Genomic DNA, 19,631 nt, shown 5'->3' with positions numbered 1-19,631 from the left:
ACTAACTGCTACAACACAGTAGTGACAGAAATCCAGCTACATATTTGGAGCCCAGATTATAATAGAAGTAGATAACTAAACCTGCATGGTCACTGAGGGTACAGACCTTTTCCACCTCCAGAAAAGAGCTGTCTAGGTGCTAAACATGACTTTGTCCCAAAATACATTCACTTTGTAAAGTCAGCCAGTAGTAGCTATTCTGTTTATATAAGCATCCTAAAACATCACTTCTGATTAGCTAGAACAAAAGGAAGCTGCCTTTTGCATATCTCATCTACCACATTGAGCATCTAGCTGCTCAGACATGTTCCCATGTTAAAATCTTACCCTACTATTATTTCAGACTACATAACTGCTTCATTTCCAGTCTGTACAACTCTCCAAACTCACATGGGCACCATCTATTCTTTAGTTTCAAGCTGTGCTAAACCCTGCTTCTTGCTCTGATTCTGACAAGCCCATCCAACTATATCAATTTCCTTTTCCACTCCACTTTCCTTCTGTTTCTATAAATCCAGCTCAACTACAAATTGGAACACCAGTTGCAAACTAAAGGGATTGGGCCATGACTTTGGCTAGGCCCTTTCATTTGGTAATTGTGCAGACTAATTGTGACAATAAGCACTGTCTTGATCATAGGCTTCATAACCAAGTACAGCATATCCAAGCCACATCCTGAGAATAGTTTGGTTTCTATTTGTACGTGTTCAAACAGCAAATGCTAAAACAACAGCTCCTCTACCCACACTGTTGAATGGTAATAAACCTTGCAGAATTTCTTCTTTTTTCCTTTTCCTTTTCCTGGAACTGAATTGAGTATGTTCTACAGTCCTCATCATATGTTACCAAATAATAATTTCTTTTACTGAGAAACTGTAATTTTCATTACTAGATAAAATGTTTATCACTGCCACACTCAGAACTCAGAGTTGTAGTCATCTAAGTTCTACTTAGAGTACAATTGCTGAAATTAATGGACACAAGTTAGTCGTGCTTATTAAATTCACTATGTCTACTCCAAGTCGGACTAGCATTGGCTACAACCCTAAAATCCCACAAATTATCACCCCATGTTTGCATGTTGCAGCTTAAAGATCTTTCAGAAGAATATTGATATACGTGAAGCGATGTGTCCAAAGATGTTGCATTAATCAGGAGAAAAATAATAAAATTGTAATGCCTTTAAGCCATTGTGTAACGTGTGCCGTTCTTACTTTAACCAGGTTTTTTCCACTTTCCTAGTTTTTCACTACCTCTGTATACAGGTATGGTGAGAAAGACAGGGTGGGTGCAGTTAATATATTTTTGTGATTTGTCACTTGTTCCGCAACAAAAGAATCCTATGATTTATTGCACAATTTTTTACCATTATAAAAAATAATTCACAGTAAGTGGCTTACGGTACCAGGGTACGCTGGTCCTAAGTCATTAAAAATAATTACCAAGGATACCCTAACAATAAAGCTCAATATTGTAAGAAGGGGGTAGTGATGTCAAATAATAAAATATGTGTTGAAATGTATCTAAATTAAAATGTAAAGATTTGTAAACGGTAAAACTGGAGCATTATCATTACAAAGTTTAAAAGGTTGCTCTGAATCTGTTTAAATAAAGAATTAACTTTCACTCTGATATACTTAACATAAACAGTTCTATACTAACATTTTGTCGACTTCTCAGCATCTCTGATTTCCTACTGTAACTCTGCATAACACAGTATAAGAATCCCAGTATGCTCAGACTCCATGGCTGACTAATTTGGTGCCATGTTTGCTTTGCAACAATGCTGCAGGATGATGTCTGTTTAGTCAAGTACTGTTTACACTCACTGACAGCTGCTCTGCAGGGTTTCAGGTAGGGGACATTCCCGGCCCTACCTGGGACCTTCTGCATGTGAAGCAGGTGCTCTGCTACTGCTGGTCAATTTCCAGGTTTCTGTAATATTACACAGTGCACCTCCCTCTACTGAGACCCTTCCACCATAAAGACTAGGAAGGATTTGATGCTCTCTCTCACACACATGCACAGACATTTTTGGTCTATGTAAGCTACAAGCCACCTAGCACAAGAAGAAGATAGCACAGTGTAGCCTATATTTTACAAAATATTGCAGTATGTCAGAAATGATCCAGCAGCAACAGCTGGAATTCCCAACAGCTATATTTGTGCTACTAACAAAAAGTGACAATCGCTTGTCCTCGGCATCCTGTTAAATGGGACATGAAGTGAACAGCTGCATATGAACTTTCAGGAAGTGACATTTACAAGGAAAGCTATTACAAGTTCAAACATTTATGAAACCTCTCCACCTGCTATAGGCATCATTATTGACTAGAGATGCTGAAGCATTGGAGAACACGCAGGGCACTATAGCTCTAGATGTACCTGCAGCATGCACCTGTAACGTGTGACTGAGGATAATAGGCTAAGTAAAAGGTAAAAAGGTAAAGGACCCCTGGATGGTTAAGTCCAGTCAAAGATGACTATGGGGTGTGGCACTCTTGTTCGCTTTTCAGGCCAAGAGAGCCGGCGTTTGTCCACAGACAGCTTTCCGGGTCATGTGGCCAGCATGACTAAACCGCTTCTGGTGCAACGGGACACCGTGTTGAGTGCCAGAGCGCATGGAAACACCATTTACCTTCCTGCCACAGTGGTACCTATTTATCTACTTGCATTGGTATGCTTTCAAACTGCTAGGTTGGCAGAAGCTGGGAGAGAGCAACGGGAGCTCACCCCGTCACACTGATTCGAACCGCCGACCTTCCGATTGGCAAGCCCAAGAGGCTCAGTGGTAAAACATTTCAGTTCGATCTTATGATTCCTCTTTGGTAACCAATGTAACCACAATACTGACCTTTACGGAAGCATTTATAAATTTTATTGTTTAAATATTGCAGCATGTTTTCATTCAGTGATTTTGCATCATAGGAAACAGGGATGTTTGTCCCTCCAACCTAACTTCCACCCAGCAAACGCTCAGAAAGCCACACCCATAATTTCATCAAAACCAGTTTTGATGAAAGAGGGGGAGAAAGTAACAGAAGCAGCATTTTCTGGAAATACCCCTCACTATTTGACCCTAATGTACCAACCCTCTGCATTTTGCCTTCACTGGAACTATATCTGCCATCACAACCAGTCATAGAAAATGCCACCCTGCCTCTTCCTCAGCAGCCCACTCTCCTCCTCCTCTACTGTACATCTGCTTGGTGGAGGATGGGGAGATTAAAGGAAGCTGGACAGGAGTGGCTGGCAGGAAGCAGAGGTGGGGGCAAGCAATGTGTTCTGGAGAATGTGTTCTTCATGGTTTCAGTCTATTTCTGATACCCAAACCCCTGAATTGTGACCCCTGAACTCCCTAACTGCTGCTGAGCCTGTACTGTCACTTGCCCTGAACAAATATCCCTTTCTGACTTACACCTAAGAGCCTCTTTCTGCATGTGCTAGGTGGGAAGCACGACACCTTCCCCACATGGCAGTGCTTGTCTTCCAAAACCTTCTAACATACCAAAACAGGTGAGGTTTCCTCAATCTCTGTTTCCCCAACTTCTCAACCAGAACACTCTTTCAGCTGTCTTCTTTTCTACTATTCAAAGGTGGTTCCCCTTGGTTCCAAAAAGCTGGAAACTGGTGATAGGGCAAGAGGAATGGCCTACCAAGGACTCCTATGTAATTTCCCAGCCCTTAAGATTATTTAGTCATTGTGTGGAGTGTGGTGGTGATGAGGGCCAGAGACTGCCTTTGGGGCTTTCAAACGACAGATCAGGTTCCTGTTTAACACTAAGGTTACTTCATATACATTTGTAATCCTTATAACTACTCTGTACGGACGGCCAGTATTTTACCCTTCCAATACTGCAGACAGAGCTTCAAACTGACAGCCAAAGTTGATGTGACAGATGGATACAGTGTGTTTAAACCCAAATCTATCCTGGTTACTTAGAAAGAAAATGATGGAGGGATCTAATGCCAACAGGAATATGGATGCACAGGTGAGGAGTACATGCACATCTCCATTTGCCCCCTCTCATGAAGCATCTTTTCTCCAAGGTCAGCTCAGTTCTACAGTCAGAACCTCAATGAGGACAGGTGTGCAGATGATACAAAATATTCAGTGTTGTTGGTCCCCCCCTCCTCCTAAAAAGAGATATTGTGAGGAGCTCCACAATGATCTCTCCAAAGTGAGTGAGTGAGCAATAAAATGGCAAATGCAATGCAACGTAACCAAGTGCATAAAATTATACATGGCATGAAGAAAGTGGATACAGAAATGGTCTCTCTCTCTCTCTCTCTCTCTCTCTCTCTCTCTCTCTCTCTCTCATAAAACCCAAAGAACCTGAATGCTGGAAGATTCAGGACAGACTGAAGAAAGTACTGAGCGGTACCGGAATGGCTAAACTATGCGACTCGCTCCCACGGGAGGCAGTGATGGCCACCAACTTGGATGGCTTTAAATGTGTTAGGCAAATGAATGGAGGACAAGGCCATCAACGGCTACTAGCCATTATGACTATTGTCCAACCTCCACTGTCAGAAGCAGTGTTCCTGCGAACGCTAGTTGCTGGGGGGCAGAGTGCTGTTGTGCTCATGTCTTGCTTGCAGGTTTCCACAGGGACATGAAGTTATACAGGTCAAATTTCAGACTCCCAGTGGAAATACCCCTGTTGTCAGGCCTTCCTTCTATTGTATTCTATTCCAATATTCAATAACTATGGGAACTATGGGATAGAATGGAAGCATGAGCAATTCCCATGTTCTGATGACAGAATAATTCCCTGGGATGCTTTGTTTTATTGGTTTTAGAGGTACAAGATAAAAGCAATGCAGATAAATATATCTAAGTTTATTAACAAATTCATTAAACATGAATTCCTCTTTCTAAAAATAGCAACAGCTAAGTCACAATGAAGCATGAGAATGTACCATCAGCTCCTTTTTTTAAAAAAAGACCTAATTAGCCTCATTACAATTGAAAAGTATTTGTTAAAAGGCATTAAAGTGGAAACATTGTTGTAGTTCATTTCCTTAGATACTTCCTTTTCAATCTTTTTGAGATGCTTTAGCTCACTGTGATCTGCAACCTCTCTCATAACATTAAAGCAAAGCAAGTGCCAGTTCAAATTATGTAAGATGTATCCCACCCTTTCTACCCTGAAAGTACTTGTTTTCAAAAATGACCGTATTAGAGTACTAATTGGCTAAGCCACCATGCTGGCTGATGTGAAATGCTTTGAAACGCTCTGCAACAGCTGTGTTGATCAGAAATAAGAAGAGTGACTTTTTAATAAGGAAAGCTGGCAAAAGGCCAGGAGTTTTGAAGGGAACTTGAACTTCTATATATATAATGCAATTCAAGAGGTACAGAACAGAAGTATGAACCAACAGCTTGAAAAAATTAAAGCTTTTGGGCACAATCCAGCTCCATTAATCAATGGTAGTTTTGCCACCGACTGATATGGGAGGTGGATCACAACTGGCCTCCCGACTCTTCCTACATTCTACCAATCTAAGATTAAAAGAAGCACCAACTAACAACAAGGCACTTCTGAAGAACTGAGTTTTAAAGATTGTTCTAGCTTATTCTTATTCAAATGTGCTTAAATAAAATGTTTACATCTAACTCTTTCAGCAGTCCTAAAAAAACCCTGCAGCCTTACACTTTCTGTTCATTGAATGTAACTTTATAGACACATAATTCAGATGAGCAAGTAGTGGTAAATAAAATACATAGGGTATGCTACTATTTTCTGATATATATGGAAACCGACCTAAATGAAGACTGTGCACAGAATGATGTTAGGATGTTATTCATTTATTTCATTACATTTCTATCCCACTTTCCTCAGGAGCTCTCAGTGTGGAATACCCGTATTTCCTCTACCTCATTTTATACTCACAACAACCTTATAAAAAGGGTTAGGCTGAAAGAGAGGGATTAGCTGGTTAACTCACGGTTTCTGAGGGTGTGTGCTTTGGGGATAAGCATCTCTCTCTCTCTCTGCCAGGACTTCCTTAGTCAGCCCATTTCTCCTCTACATGTCTATCTCTATACCTTTGCTAAACTGCTCTCTAACCCTAAACGACATGCAAATGAGGATGGCCTAATTCTCCCCACAGAGGCAGAAGCTGGGATTCTGCACCCTCCCTTGTGCAAACAGCCTGTCTCTCCAGACTTTTAACTCTCCCCCCATTCCAAAGTTTTTTCTCCATGCAACCATGTTTAAATGAGGAAGAAGGCCTGTGTGGGCTAGGATTTGGAGGCTGGTACCTCTTGTGCCTGGGACGCGGGTGGCGCTGTGGGTTAAACCACAGAGCCTAGGACATGCCAATCAGAAGGTCAGTGGTTTGAATCCCCGCGACGGAGTGAGCTCCTGTTGCTCAGTCCCAGCTTCTGCCCACCTAGCAGTTTGAAAGCACATCAAAGTGCAAGTAGATAAATAGGTACCGCTCCGGCGGGAAGGTAAATGGAGTTTCCGTGCACTGCTCTGGTTTGCCAGAAGCAGCTTAGTCATAATAATAATAATAATAATAATAATAATAATAATAATAATAATTTATTATTTATACCCCGCCCATCTGGCTGGGCCTCCCCAGCCACTCTGGGCGGCTTCCATAGAAAGCAAAAATACAGTAAAATATCACACGTTAAAAACTTCCCTGAACAGGGCTGCCTTAAGATGTCTTCTGAATGTCAGGTAGTTGTTTACCGCTTTGACATCTGCTGGAAGGGCGTTCCACAGGGCGGGCGCCACCACCGAGAAGGCCCTCTGCCTGGTTCCCTGTAGCTTTGCTTCTCGCAATGAGGGAACCGCCAGAAGGCCCTCGGCGCTGGACCTCAGCGTCCGGGCAGAATGATGGGGGTGGAGACGCTCCTTCAGGTATACTGGACCGAGGCCGTTTAGGGCTATAAAGGTCAGCACCAACACTTTGAATTGTGCTCGGAAACGTACTGGGAGCCAATGTAGGTCTTTCAAGACCGGTGTTATATGGTCTCGGCGGCCGCCCCCAGTCACCAGTCTAGCTGCTGCATTCTGGATTAGTTGTAGTTTCCGAGTCACCTTCAAAGGTAGCCCCACGTAGAGTGCATTGCAGTAGTCCAAGCGGGAGATAACCAGAGCATGCACCACTCTGGCGAGACAGTCCGCAGGCAGATAGGGTCTCAGCCTACGTACCAGATGGAGCTGGTAAACAGCTGCCCTGGACACAGATTTGACCTGTGCCTCCATGGACAGCTGTGAGTCCAAAATGACTCCCAGGCTGCGCACCTGGTCCTTCAGGGGCACAGTTACCCCATTCAGGACCAGGGAATCCTCCACACCTGCCCGCCTCCTGTCCCCCAAAAACAGTACTTCTGTCTTGTCAGGATTCAACCTCAATCTGTTAGCCGCCATCCATCCTCCAACCGCCTCCAGACACTCACACAGGACCTTCACCGCCTTCACTGGTTCTGATTTAAAGGAGAGGTAGAGATGGGTATCATCCGCATACTGATGAACACCCAGCCCAAACCTCCTGATGATCTCTCCCAGCGGCTGCATGTAAATGTTGAAAAGCATGGGGGAGAGGACAGAACCCTGAGGCACCCCACAAGTGAGAGCCCAGGGGTCTGAACACTCATCCCCCCCACCACTTTCTGAACACGGCCCAGGAGGAAGGAGCGGAACCACTGTATGACAGTGCCCCCAGCTCCCAGCCCCTCAAGACGGTCCAGAAGGATGTTATGGTCGATGGTATCAAACGCCGCTGAGAGATCCAGCAGAACTAGGAAACAGCTCTCACCTTTGTCCCTAGCCCGCCGAAGATCATCAACCAGTGCGACCAAGGCAGTTTCAGTCCCATGATGAGGCCTGAATCCTGACTGGAAGGGATCCAAATGGTCCGCTTCTTCCAGGCGTGCCTGGAGTTGTTCAGCCACCGCTCGCTCAATCACCTTGCCCAAGAATGGAAGATTTGGGCGATAGTTGGCCATCGTGGCCGCATCTAAAGATGGTTTTTTAAGAAGCGGTTTAATAACCGCCTCTTTCAGCGGGTCTGGGAAGGCTCCCTCACGGAGGGAAGCATTCACCACCCCACAAAGCCCATCGCCCAGTCCTTCCCGGCTAGCTTTTATAAGCCAGGATGGGCAAGGATCCAGGAGACAGGTGGTTGGCTTCACTCGTCCAAGCAGCCTGTCCACATCCTCGGAGGTAACAGATTGGAATTGATCCCACTCAACTTGACTAGACAGAACTCTAGCACTCTCCCGCCCCGGCCCTGCTCCCACGGTGGAGTCTACTTCTTCCCGAATCTGAGCGATTTTATCTGCAAAAAACTTTGCAAAATCATTGCAGGAGAACATGTGGCCCGTACTGGGCCCCGATGTTGCAGGTGGTTCCACTAAATTGTGAACCACCTGAAAAAGTCTCCTGCTGCTGTTTTCTGCAGATGCAATAGAGGCGGTGAAGAAATTCTTCTTCGCCGTCGCTATCGCCACTTGGTAGGCTCGACATTGAGCTCTAACCTGTGTCCGGTCAGATTCGGAATGAGTTATCCACCACCGGCGCTCTAGCCGTCTTAACGATTGTTTCATTGCCCTCAGATCCGTGGAAAACCACGGGGCTGTCCGGGCTCCATGCAATCGGAGAGGGCGCTTCGGAGCCAAACAGTCAATAGCCCTGGTTAACTCCACATTCCAGCGGGCCACCAGGGAATTGGCTGAAAGGCCATCAACATGGGATAAAGCATCCCCTACCACTCTCTGGAAACCATTTGGATCCATTAAGTGGCGGGGGCGGACCATCCGAATTGGTCCCACCTCCCTGCAGAGGGGATGGGTCGCAGAGAAGTCCAGTTGCACCAGGAAGTGATCTGACCATGGCACTTCTTTCGTTTCGCTTTTACTTAGTGTCAGATCACCAACATCCATAGAGGTAAACACCAGGTCCAAGGCATGTCCGCGGCTATGGGTTGGGCCAGACTTATTCAGGGACAGCCCCATGGAGGCCATGCTTTCCACGAAGTCCCGAGCGGCCCCTTGTAAGGTCGTGTCGGCATGGATGTTAAAATCCCCTAGGACGACCAAGCTAGGTGTCTCCAGGAGAACATCCGCCACAACCTGAAGCAGCTCGGGCAGGGAATCCTTGGTACAGCGGGGAGGTCGGTACACCAAAAGGAATCCTGTACTGCCACTATTGCCCAACTTCCAGAACATGCTGGCCACATGACCCGGAAACTACGCCGGCTCCCTCGGCCAATAAAGCGAGATAAGCGCCACAACCCCAGAGTCGGTCACAACTGGATCTAATGGTCAGGGGTCTCTTTACCTTTACCTTTACCCTCTTGTGCCTAGCATGCACAAGATGCTTTAGATAGAAGGGGAAGCAGTGAGCAGCAGAGGTTGACTTCTAAAGGGAAGCCGAAGATCTAACTAAGGAGCTGGTATTACTGAAGCAAAGAGCTGAAGGAGGTCTGCTAAGATGAGAGCAAGGTTCTATGGTAGCCTTCAACAAAGAACTATTGCCAAGTGATAATTGTTTCTTCAGCTTTAAAGCAACTAGCTACTTTGGGCCCAGGCTGAAGATGATCAGACAATTTTCACTAAGTGGGGCACTCACTGGGCAACCTTTGACCAGTCACCATCTGTCAGCCAAATCCAACCCACAGAGGCTAGAGTAGTTGTGTGGGGAAGAACCATTAATGCCACCCAGAGCTTCTGGAAGAAGGATGGGATAAAAATGTAACAAACTCTGCTGAAAAAATGGAAACTGCTATGCATTGCCAAATGAATTGTTCAGATATTTGGGTGAGCTCAATGGACTCCTGACAACCTCTTGAATAAAGAACATGATAGATTAAGGCCTGCTGCTGCAATTGTTTGTTTAGCAAAATTATACTCTTTCTACTTATAGCTGTCACAAGGAACCTTTGGCTTCCCATATGTTCCTGGACTCCCATTAGCCCTAACCAGCATGACTAATGTTCAGGGATGATGGGTGTCACCATCAAAAAGATCAGGTTTGTTATGCCTGATGTACTGAATACAGAAATATTTGTGTAGATGCACACAATTCAATGGGACTTAAGTTAGTCATGGCTTGTTTTCAATGAGTCTGCACTAAGCATGACTAAGTCTAAACCCAACCAAATATCTTATGTACTGTAGGCTCGTATTCAGACTGTCTGTACTGGGTTTCATTAGTCGCTTCAACAAAAAAAAATTCAAAAAATAAATTATTTCACACTTGAATGCAGTGTATTAAATGAAAACTTGTAAAATAATGTCATATTTTGTTTGTGCAATGATAGAATTCTGCTTTGATACTAAAATGGGTATATTAGTGGAACCAATGAATCCAGAGTGATAGATTGCTGCTAAGTTATTAGGACTCCTAGTCCCATTTTGAATATCAGGGTTTCTCCTCACTTCCATTCTGCAGATGGTAAGCTGATACTACATAAACATTGTTACAGCTATAGTTGCATGGTACAGTAATTCACTTAACTTTAATATGATTTATGGTTCTGTCAATACGAGAGGTTGGAAATCCTGAGCTCTGGTGCTTAAACATGGGTTCTGGATTTAAATATAATAATGGACTTTGGTGTGTGAATGTCTGAGCAGGATGGAGAATTTAGCATAAAAGGAAATTTAGCATAAAATACTACAGTTCAATACTCTGTTCAAAGCATACAGTTTAACTCCATGGACAGATCAAAGAAAAGCAACGAAACTGAATATGTAATCAGCAAAAGAGCAGGCTAAATACTGTGGTCTAAGGGTATTCAATTTTTATGTTATTATTTTAGATATGCATGAAATCCTATTACTGTGTTCAAAAAAAATGCCTCCCCGCTCTTCCTGTCCTCCCCACTTCCCTTATATAGGCGGAATTGAGTCTCTTTTGTCAGGGTAACTTTAAATCTAGGTCCACTTTGTTAATCACCCCAATTCTTCTCCCTGCTACTTTCCTCTCAGGGCATATTTGCCTCTTTAAAAGATTAAGGGACCAAGTCATCTTGTTGCTCTAACATGTCCTCAGTGGAACAACATATTAACACAATTCCTCACTAAAAAGGCCATCTCTAGAAGTTTGCTGCAGGGATGACAAATTAACCCAGCATGGTGTCCCACACATCTATCTTTGCGCAAATTATTAGTGTAATAGAGCTTTTAGTTATGCATTTATCTAGCATTTTATTGAATGGTTGCATATAATGAAGCTAAGTAATCAGGATCCTTTACGAGGCAATCTCAGTGGGTGGTCTTATAGTTAATTTAGGGTAGTAGTCCTCTAAGCTGTTCACTCACATACAAATCAGTTAAATAAGCTACTCATCTAAATATTTCCTATGTCACAGGGCAACTCTTTAAAATCCAATAAAGGTAGAGTTTTAATTACACGGTTCTTGACTTTTATTTAGGTCTAGGTTTAACTATTTGCCAGCGTCTTGCTTGCAGAGTGGAATGTAAGAGCACAAATACTGTAAGTCAGAACAGGGAAGAGTCTCTAATCAAATCCTATAGCAATATCTTCCCCAGCAGCTGTCATAATATTTAATTCAGTAGTCTTCAAACTTTTCACATCTGAGACACAGTTAAACATAAGTTATGTCCTGGGAACTCCAGGTTTGAGGGGGGACACTAGAAAAGTGGGTCCCCTCCTACGTTGGTGGAACTCCTGTCCCTATCCCATGAGCATGTAGCAGTTACATCCCACAAGGCACTGGGGCAATGCTTCTTCAGGCATTCTGGGGAATTGTGGGAAATTTAAGATAGGGAGCTGACAGAGGGGGCACCTGTACTGCGGCTGCCCAGCAGCTACTTGAGTGTGGGTGCTGGTGGTGAGCCCAATACCCATTTATATCAGGGGCTTTGCACAGTGTTTTTCTTTGTCAGTTTCTCACCCTCTCTCCCTACAATTGCCTCTTATCTTCAAAAAAACAAGTGAAGAGAAGAAAAAATAATGTTGATGGCTCAATTTAGGTTGAGCCTCAGGGCTCCACCAGTCGAAGACAATAGTAGATGGAGCAACCACATATGGTAACCATGCACTGTTTACTCTCCAATGACATTTTATGTTGTTGTTGGTTCTGAAAGTGGTAGGCACAGTTTCAGCTGGGCATGTGCTGATGATACACTATGGATATGGATGAAAATTTAGGAGAACAGCATCAACTGTAGCTCATCAATTTTTTAAAAGTCAACAACATACTGCAATGAATGCTATCCATTCATTTAGTCCTTCAGCTTCCCACAGTCCAACTGAAGGCAACTTATTTTTTGCCACCTGGAAGCACAAGATGCCAACAGGTCTATGACAGCAGATTCTGCAACAAGCTGCTTCCTAGAGCTCTGACAAGATAACCTAATAGTCTTGATCACACACATTTACTAAGGTGGCCACATGCAATGCCAAAAAAGAGGAAAGGCATCTCCCCAAAAAACTGTTTACCATTCACAGCAAGGTTTTTGTGCTCATCTGAGAGTCCACAGAGTGGCAAGGCAAGGTGGGACAAGGTTCAGATATGAATATAAGGCAGAGTTCAGGCTGTGCTGTGGGTAATATAATGTTCAGAAGTTCCTCCAGCAACAAACAGGGCTTAAACTGAATCCTTATATAGCAGTAGCAACAGGAGGTGCAGCCCAATTGTCAGCCCCACTTGTGCTGCAAGATGCTGATTTCCTTAAAGGAACCAGGCTTCTCCAGTAATCTCCTACTGCAATGGAGAAGGGAAGCTTCAAGTTTTCCTGGGTCTTCTGCAGTGGAGTCCTTCTCAGAGGAGAGCAGTGTCACATCTTCATACCAGGCGCAACTGGCCCTACAGGTTCATCTGAGAGCTTTGCCTGAAGTTGAGGAATCTGACTCCAGGACCATGATACTGAATATGATTAGAAACCCACTTCATATTTTGGTGCGATGTGCACAAAGACTCAAAGGATGACCTTCATATTGGGAAATGTTGGGGGGGTGATTTTGGTTTGTGCCCCCAAGCCCATCTTCCTTTTAACATCTCAGATATTCAGAGCCAGTGAGAATTCAGATCTCAATACCCAGGCAGGAGAAAGTGGCCTGGCCCCAGCTTATAATCATCAGGGATCAAAGAGAATGCAATTCTGGTTCCTGATGTCAGTGATTTCAACCAGCTAAAGTTATTAGTGGAAGAAGTGAGCAGGACAGAATAAGATTTCTCAGGACACTGGATGTTACTTCCAGGAATGTTTCAAATCAGCACCTTTCTCTTTAAAGATTTATTATTGGGAGGGAAATGGCATCTGGTGGAATTTGGTGCAGCTAAGCTATTGCTGCTGGTATCTCTGAGTTCCCTGAATGAACCCTGTGAGTTAGAATAAGCTGAAAGATAGTGACTGCCTCACAATGATACAGTAAGCTTCATAGTTGAGTGAAGAAGGCACAAGACTAAATGTGCCCCCCCTCAAGAGGAACATAAAAGGGTTAAAATGCATGAGAAGAGCTTTAGTCAATGGAAGGCTCCAGCTCTGTTGGACTAGTGCTTATATTTCTGCTGGAAATTAGAGATTCACACAAGCTAGAAGTAGATAGATAGATAGATAGATAGATAGATAGATAGATAGATAGATTCTTTATTGTCATTACACAAGTGCAACATTGCACAAGTGCAACGAAATTGGATGCCATCCCTTAAAAACAACAAAAGCAAAACAACAACAACAACCAAACAAACCACATTCCAGCCACACCCACACCCACACCCATCAAACTCCCAGGTCACACTATCGAGTTACTGCATTTAAGAAGGCCACAGCTCTTGGATAGAAACTATTTTTCAGTCTATTTGTCCTTGACTTGATGTTTCTGTATCTCCTGCCAGAAGGCAGTAGTACAAACAGACTGTGTCCCGGGTGAGATGCATCCTGCAGGATATTGTTTGCTTTCCTAAGACAACGGGAACCGTACAGTTCTTCCAAAGATGGGAGGGGATGACCAATAATCCTTTGGGCTGTGGTTATGACCTTCTGGAGCACCTTCCTCTTCCTAGCTGTACAGCTGGAGAACCAGGCACAAATACAGTATGTGAGAATGCTCTCTATGGAGCCTCGGTAGAAGGACACCAGCAGTCTCTCACTCAGATTGTTCTTCTTTAAAAGTCTGAGGAAATAAATTCTCTGCTGGGCCTTCTTCACCAGAGCAGTGGTATTTGCGCTCCAAGTCATGCCCTGATCGATAGTCACTCCCAAAAACCTGAATTCCGCCACCCTCTCCACCCGTTCCCCGTTGATATACAAGGGCTGAATGTCCGCCTTTTTTTTCCTGTAATCCACCACCAATTCCTTGGTCTTAGCCGTATTAAGAGCCAGATTGTTCTCTCCACACCAAGCACAAAGCCGCTCCACCTCGTCCCGATAGGCGGACTCATCCCCTCCTGAAATGAGCCCCACCACCGTAGTGTCATCAGCAAACTTGATGATTTTGTTGCTGGAATAAATGGCTGTACAATCATACGTATAGAGAGTATAGAGCAGGGGACTCAACACACAACCCTGTGGTGAGCCGGTGTTAAGGCTAAGGGCTGTGGACATATGTGACCCTACTCTAACCCTCTGAGAACGTTCTGACAAAAAGTCCAAAACCCAGAGACAGGTGGAGTTGGAGAGTCCAATCGCCTCTAGCTTGGACACCAGTCTATGGGGGAGGATAGTGTTAAAAGCAGAGCTAAAATCCACAAACAGCAGCCTCACATAACTCCCCGGCTGCTCCAGATGGAACAGAGCAGCATGGAGAGTGGTAGTGATAGCGTCTTCCGTGGATCTATTTGCCCTGTATGCAAACTGGTAGTTGTCAAAAGTTGATGGAAGACAGGAAATAATGTGACGGCGCACCAGTTTCTCAAAACACTTCATGATGATTGGAGTCAGTGCAACTGGTCTGTAGTCGTTCAGACTACTGATTGTGGATTTTTTAGGCAGAGTACAGAGGTCTGTTTGAAACTATCTGCCTCCTGCATGTGTGAATGGATTTATGACATTTTGCCGTCGGAGCAGAAAATCGTGGATATCTATTCCATTCCTAAATCGAACGCTGGTATGATGCCTCATCTGCCTGGGATAAGTATAGACAAAGCAGGCAATAAAACACCAGGACTAGCGCATACTGCTCAGCTGATACTTTTGATAGCCAAACCCACACTCTTTTTCAGATGGCTACATCACAGCTGTGATGAATAATCGAGAGGAGCACTGCCATGGGGCTCAGCTTCCCACATGCAGCTCTCTATAGCACAGGTGTTTGCTGGAGTCTTTGCCTTGCTCCTTTCTGTATGAGAGCCATGGCTTTCCTGCTGTTTCATTCAGCAACTCTTTGTAGCAGCAAGATCGTATTGTGGAGCCATGTTCATGCATCTGGTGCTTTGCAAACAAAAGTGTTTTAGTATTTAAGAAAACTGGACTGCCAGGTAATTTTGTCCAAGCTTAAGAAATGTTCACAGAAAGTGTTTGCATATCTGTAATGTTTTAGGCTAAATCCACAGGCTAATTCAGGCTGCATTCTACATTATTATTAGGATGCCTTCAGTACACAAGCACTTTAGGGAGTAACAAAACCAAAAAGAATACAGGTCTCTGCCCCAAGAGGATTACAAGCTATATTTCAGCATTTGGTAAGGAAAGGAAATATGAAAAGTCTAGAAAAAGGTGGACAGCGAAAAGGTCACACGGAAAGGGATACATGAGATAATAGGGAAAGGAGACAAATGCGAGTAGGAATTAAAGTTACAAGTGCTTAGGCTTTGTTTCAGTTGTTGAAAATATCCATATACCCTCTTTCTCTTATCCAATAATATATGAAGAATTCACATACATCCTTTATGAGAATATCCACAGTATAGGATGAATCTAAGTAATGATACATGGAGATATTAATTTCCAGGAAGTCTCCATCCTCCATGGAACAACAAACCCAAATAGCTTCATCATGTTTGGGCAGAAGGTGTTGTCTATGACCGATCTTCAGTCACATACATGTTGACATACACCAGGTTCTCAGTGTAGATATGCCATGTCTTGCCAAGAGATGTAGCCTCGATAACTCTATTTACATCTATACACTTCTATAACTTTTATGGCCATTACATGTTCTCCAGCTTGTCAGCTCTACCTTTGGCTAAGATTTTTATCTCCACATGCCTGGGGCTATTATCTTGTAGGGAACAGGGTTCCTTTGAGAGGAAGGAGGGGAGAATTAATAAATAACAAAGATTAAAAGTGTACTGTATTGAGCAAATGCAAAACTAGTCCAGAAAGTTGCATGATTATTGGCAGCGAGCAATTTAATGGAGCCTCTTGAAATCTGACCAGGTGAGCATGAAATCCAGGGATAAGAATGCATAAATCCTCCTTAGGTTGAAATTGCTGTTGAAGGTTCCAAGATGGTTTGAGCCCAATGATGTTGAACAATGACACTTACTTGCTAAATCAGGGTCAAACTACATGTTATGCTTAATGTGTAGCATGCATTTAGGTCTCATTTTTTTCCTTTACCTAATTATCAGTAGGGGTGGTGAAGGGATGTTATCCCTTCCCTACCCAGCTGTGACCTCTGCTGATAATTACCACCCCACCCCACCCCAGGTTAAGAGAGTTGGTGCCTATGGAATCATTTTCTCTTTCTTTCTAAGCCATGTTGCTGCAGGGGGAAGTGGAGTGTGTCTGATCCTACCCCCACTTTTCATTAAGTTTAAAAGAACACCCAGAAACCTCGCTACATGCCACCAGATTTTTCTGATGGAAGCAACAGACAGCGAATACATGAGAATATGCAGTGGGAACCTCCATTTCAGGGGCAGAAAACAGTAGATGCCCCTTCTGACCAATACACCTTCAAAATACAGAACTTTTTCAGAGAAAATGCTCTCTGAAGAAATACAGAAAGATTTTCTAGATTTCTTCTATAGCTGTTCAAGATTTTTATTGAAATAAGGGGTTTATGATTGAGAAATCCATAAAATAGGTGGGCGTGATACATATTTGCTCCCCTTACTTCTGTTCAGAAAATTCCAGGGCAGGATGAAACGTCTAAAAGTTGTAAGAAAGTATAAAGTGTGGCACCTATACCCACTAGCACTGGATCTAAGGTCCCTAGAAGTAGCTCTATCCTTTAGCCTGGACAAATGTTTGCAAAGCCAAAACACTGTAACTGCTTGAAAGCTTTTTCTGGACCAGCAGCACTGAGACAGAGCATCGTCACCATGTTAAGCCTGCCTGTACTACTTTAGCTATGGCCCTGCAGTACTCTGGTGGAGCCGGGTCTAGGCTGCCCTTGAGTTTCAGAGTCAGCTGGCGTACAGCTGAATACGCTGTTAATGTAACTTTGATCCTACAAATACCTTTCTATTTTCACCAATTATCAGGAGCATTTTTTAAATGCATGCTTGCCTCCCAGCAACTTGCTACCTAATTAACTGCAAATAATTCCATTCTGCTCTGTCTGAATAATTTTGAAAGCCATGCAAAGTTTCAGAGTGATGACATCTTGCTCACCAGTGCTATTTGATGGGCTTTGAGTTTATACTAAAGGTCTTGGAGACACCTGATATCTGTGTAGCACCTTAAAAGCCTTCTTTGAAAGAAGGGGTGGCTCACCTGGTTGCATGGAGGCACAGCAATAACCTTTCAGCAGTGAAGTCACTGCTGCTTATCAGGAGAAAGTGAAGAGGAAGCAAGGGCAGGGCAGGGCAGACACATTGGCGGACAGACCTGACCTCATTGCTGCTTCAGCCCTCATGTAATTGGCCATGATTCTGCAGCCTTCAGCTTCCCCTTTTATTTACAAACTTTTCAAAGTTCTGAAGAACTCTAAAGCTTGCACACTATTTTGTGATGCTTTGGTTGGCCTACATATAGATTTATACTAGTGCAATTTAGAGGACAATAAGGCTGTACTCTTATACCTACCTATCTGGAAGTAAGCTCTATTGAACCCAGTGGGGCTTACTCCTGAGTAGACATGCCTAATATAAACATATTATTTATCAAAAACATTATACCTAGGAAGCGTTATATGTGTAACAGGTTAGTATGTCCAATAAATCAAAATGCTGCAGGAAGAAGCATAATTCTATCACAACTGGCCATTTTATTTTGTGATCGTCTAGGATAAAAGCTATTAAGAGCAGAAGTTTATTTATGAATGCCACTAAGCAGGGAATAAGGTATTTTTTAAAGTTCCTAGGTGCAAATTCCTCAAATTTTGGATGATTTTGGATTTTGGATGAACCAAGTGATTTTCCTCACCTTGTTACTAAGCACAGATGTGCTAAGCAGCATTCTTCATTTTCTGTTTCAATCTGAAGAGCTATTTCTAACCAATTATTCACCCCTTGGAAACTGAGCGGTCAAGTGCTTTATTTTAAGTCACCCACAAATACACTGATGAAAACTAACTAAGCTACCAAAAGTCATCTAAAACCTTAAAAGACAATGGTGATGTGGACTGGAACAATGAATCCTACAAACTAAATACAAAATGTCACACAATGCAAAACCAGGATTGTTGAAAGATTAAAATGATGAAGCAATAGAATGCATAGCTCCTTACTGAATGAGACACAGTGAACACTTAAGACTTATACCCCAAAATATTAAAATATAATTCACTCTGAATCAAAACACAGCCATGCTCCTTCTTCACATTGACTCCTAGGCAATCAAAACCACTTTAGACCAGACTAAGGTAGCTAATCTTCGTTTACTCTCTATCCAAAACCTTCAGGCACTTGAAACAGCAACTCTATCCATATAGCACACCCTGATGGCTAGGGGCACCATGGTTAAAGTCCAAGCCCATTGGTGCACTTTCGTAAGGCCTCACCTCTGGGTCCTGTAATGACAGGTCGATGATGCTGTGTGAATGCCGTTCCAAGGGAGGAGGTCTGCGAAGGCGAGGGACTGCTGAAACCAGACTTCTCTGACTTCTTTAATGGAGTTGGCGATGGCATTCCTGGCAAGAATGATTGATAAGTGCAATTTAATAATGCTAGGTCATGGAACAACAGCCTATGCATTGTGAAAGGGGGTGCGAAAGCAGATAGAAAAACTTAAAGGACAAATTAAATTGCATACAACAGCAAGCTTGAAGGTTCACTTTTATTTATGATTGTCTTTGGGTGCAAAGGGTGGCCATCACTGGCATGAAAAAATATATATTAAGATGCATCCAAATATATATATATATTTAAATCTCTGAAGGAAGCTTGCTGACATGTTATTAATTAGCATTCTTATTAGGCCCTATTCTTTACATTTTTTCAAACTACAGTAGGTGCAGTGCTTAGATTTTATATATACATTTTTATATATACATTTTAAAGAGATTGTTCTGACTTATGGACAGGTGCTGAATATGTCTCATAAACTGCCCAGAGTTTTGAAACCACAGAGGCTGAACACCAAGAGCAGATCTGCCTCCTGCCCACAGGTTCCTGCTTCTGTTAAACCCTTGAGTGAGAGTGAGGTGAAATGTACATATATCCTGGCAGCAAGGGTAGGAAAGTTCTGTGGATATGCGCAAAACTGAGACAGTGTTTTGGGAACTGGGTGGGTGGACTGGATGAATGCCTTGAAGAGTTCCAGATGTTTCTGCAGCATTAAAGGTTTCTGAGTTACAAACAGCATCCAT

General features: G+C 43.3%; 1 protein-coding gene across 10 annotated transcripts in view; it reads right to left on the bottom strand.

Annotated features, from left to right (window-relative positions):
• Positions 1-19,631, bottom strand: part of NFIA (nuclear factor I A) — a 416,610-nt gene that overhangs the window by 47,094 nt on the left and 349,885 nt on the right. For 9 of the 10 annotated variants that reach the window (XM_081867215.1, XM_081867213.1, XM_081867218.1 and 6 more), the window contains exon 7: positions 18,825-18,953. The exons of the other annotated variant lie outside the window; for it this stretch is intronic. In XM_081867215.1, the coding sequence (XP_081723341.1) occupies positions 18,825-18,953 (129 nt within the window). The remainder of the gene's footprint in view (positions 1-18,824; positions 18,954-19,631) is intronic. 10 annotated transcript variants of the gene reach the window in all.

Source organism: Podarcis erhardii (assembly GCF_964252035.2).
Source record: "Podarcis erhardii genome assembly, chromosome: 6".
In the NCBI taxonomy this organism is placed as follows: domain Eukaryota; kingdom Metazoa; phylum Chordata; class Lepidosauria; order Squamata; family Lacertidae; genus Podarcis; species Podarcis erhardii.
The sequence above is the reverse complement of the archived record's forward strand: the minus strand, read 5'-3'. Positions and strand labels throughout refer to the sequence as shown.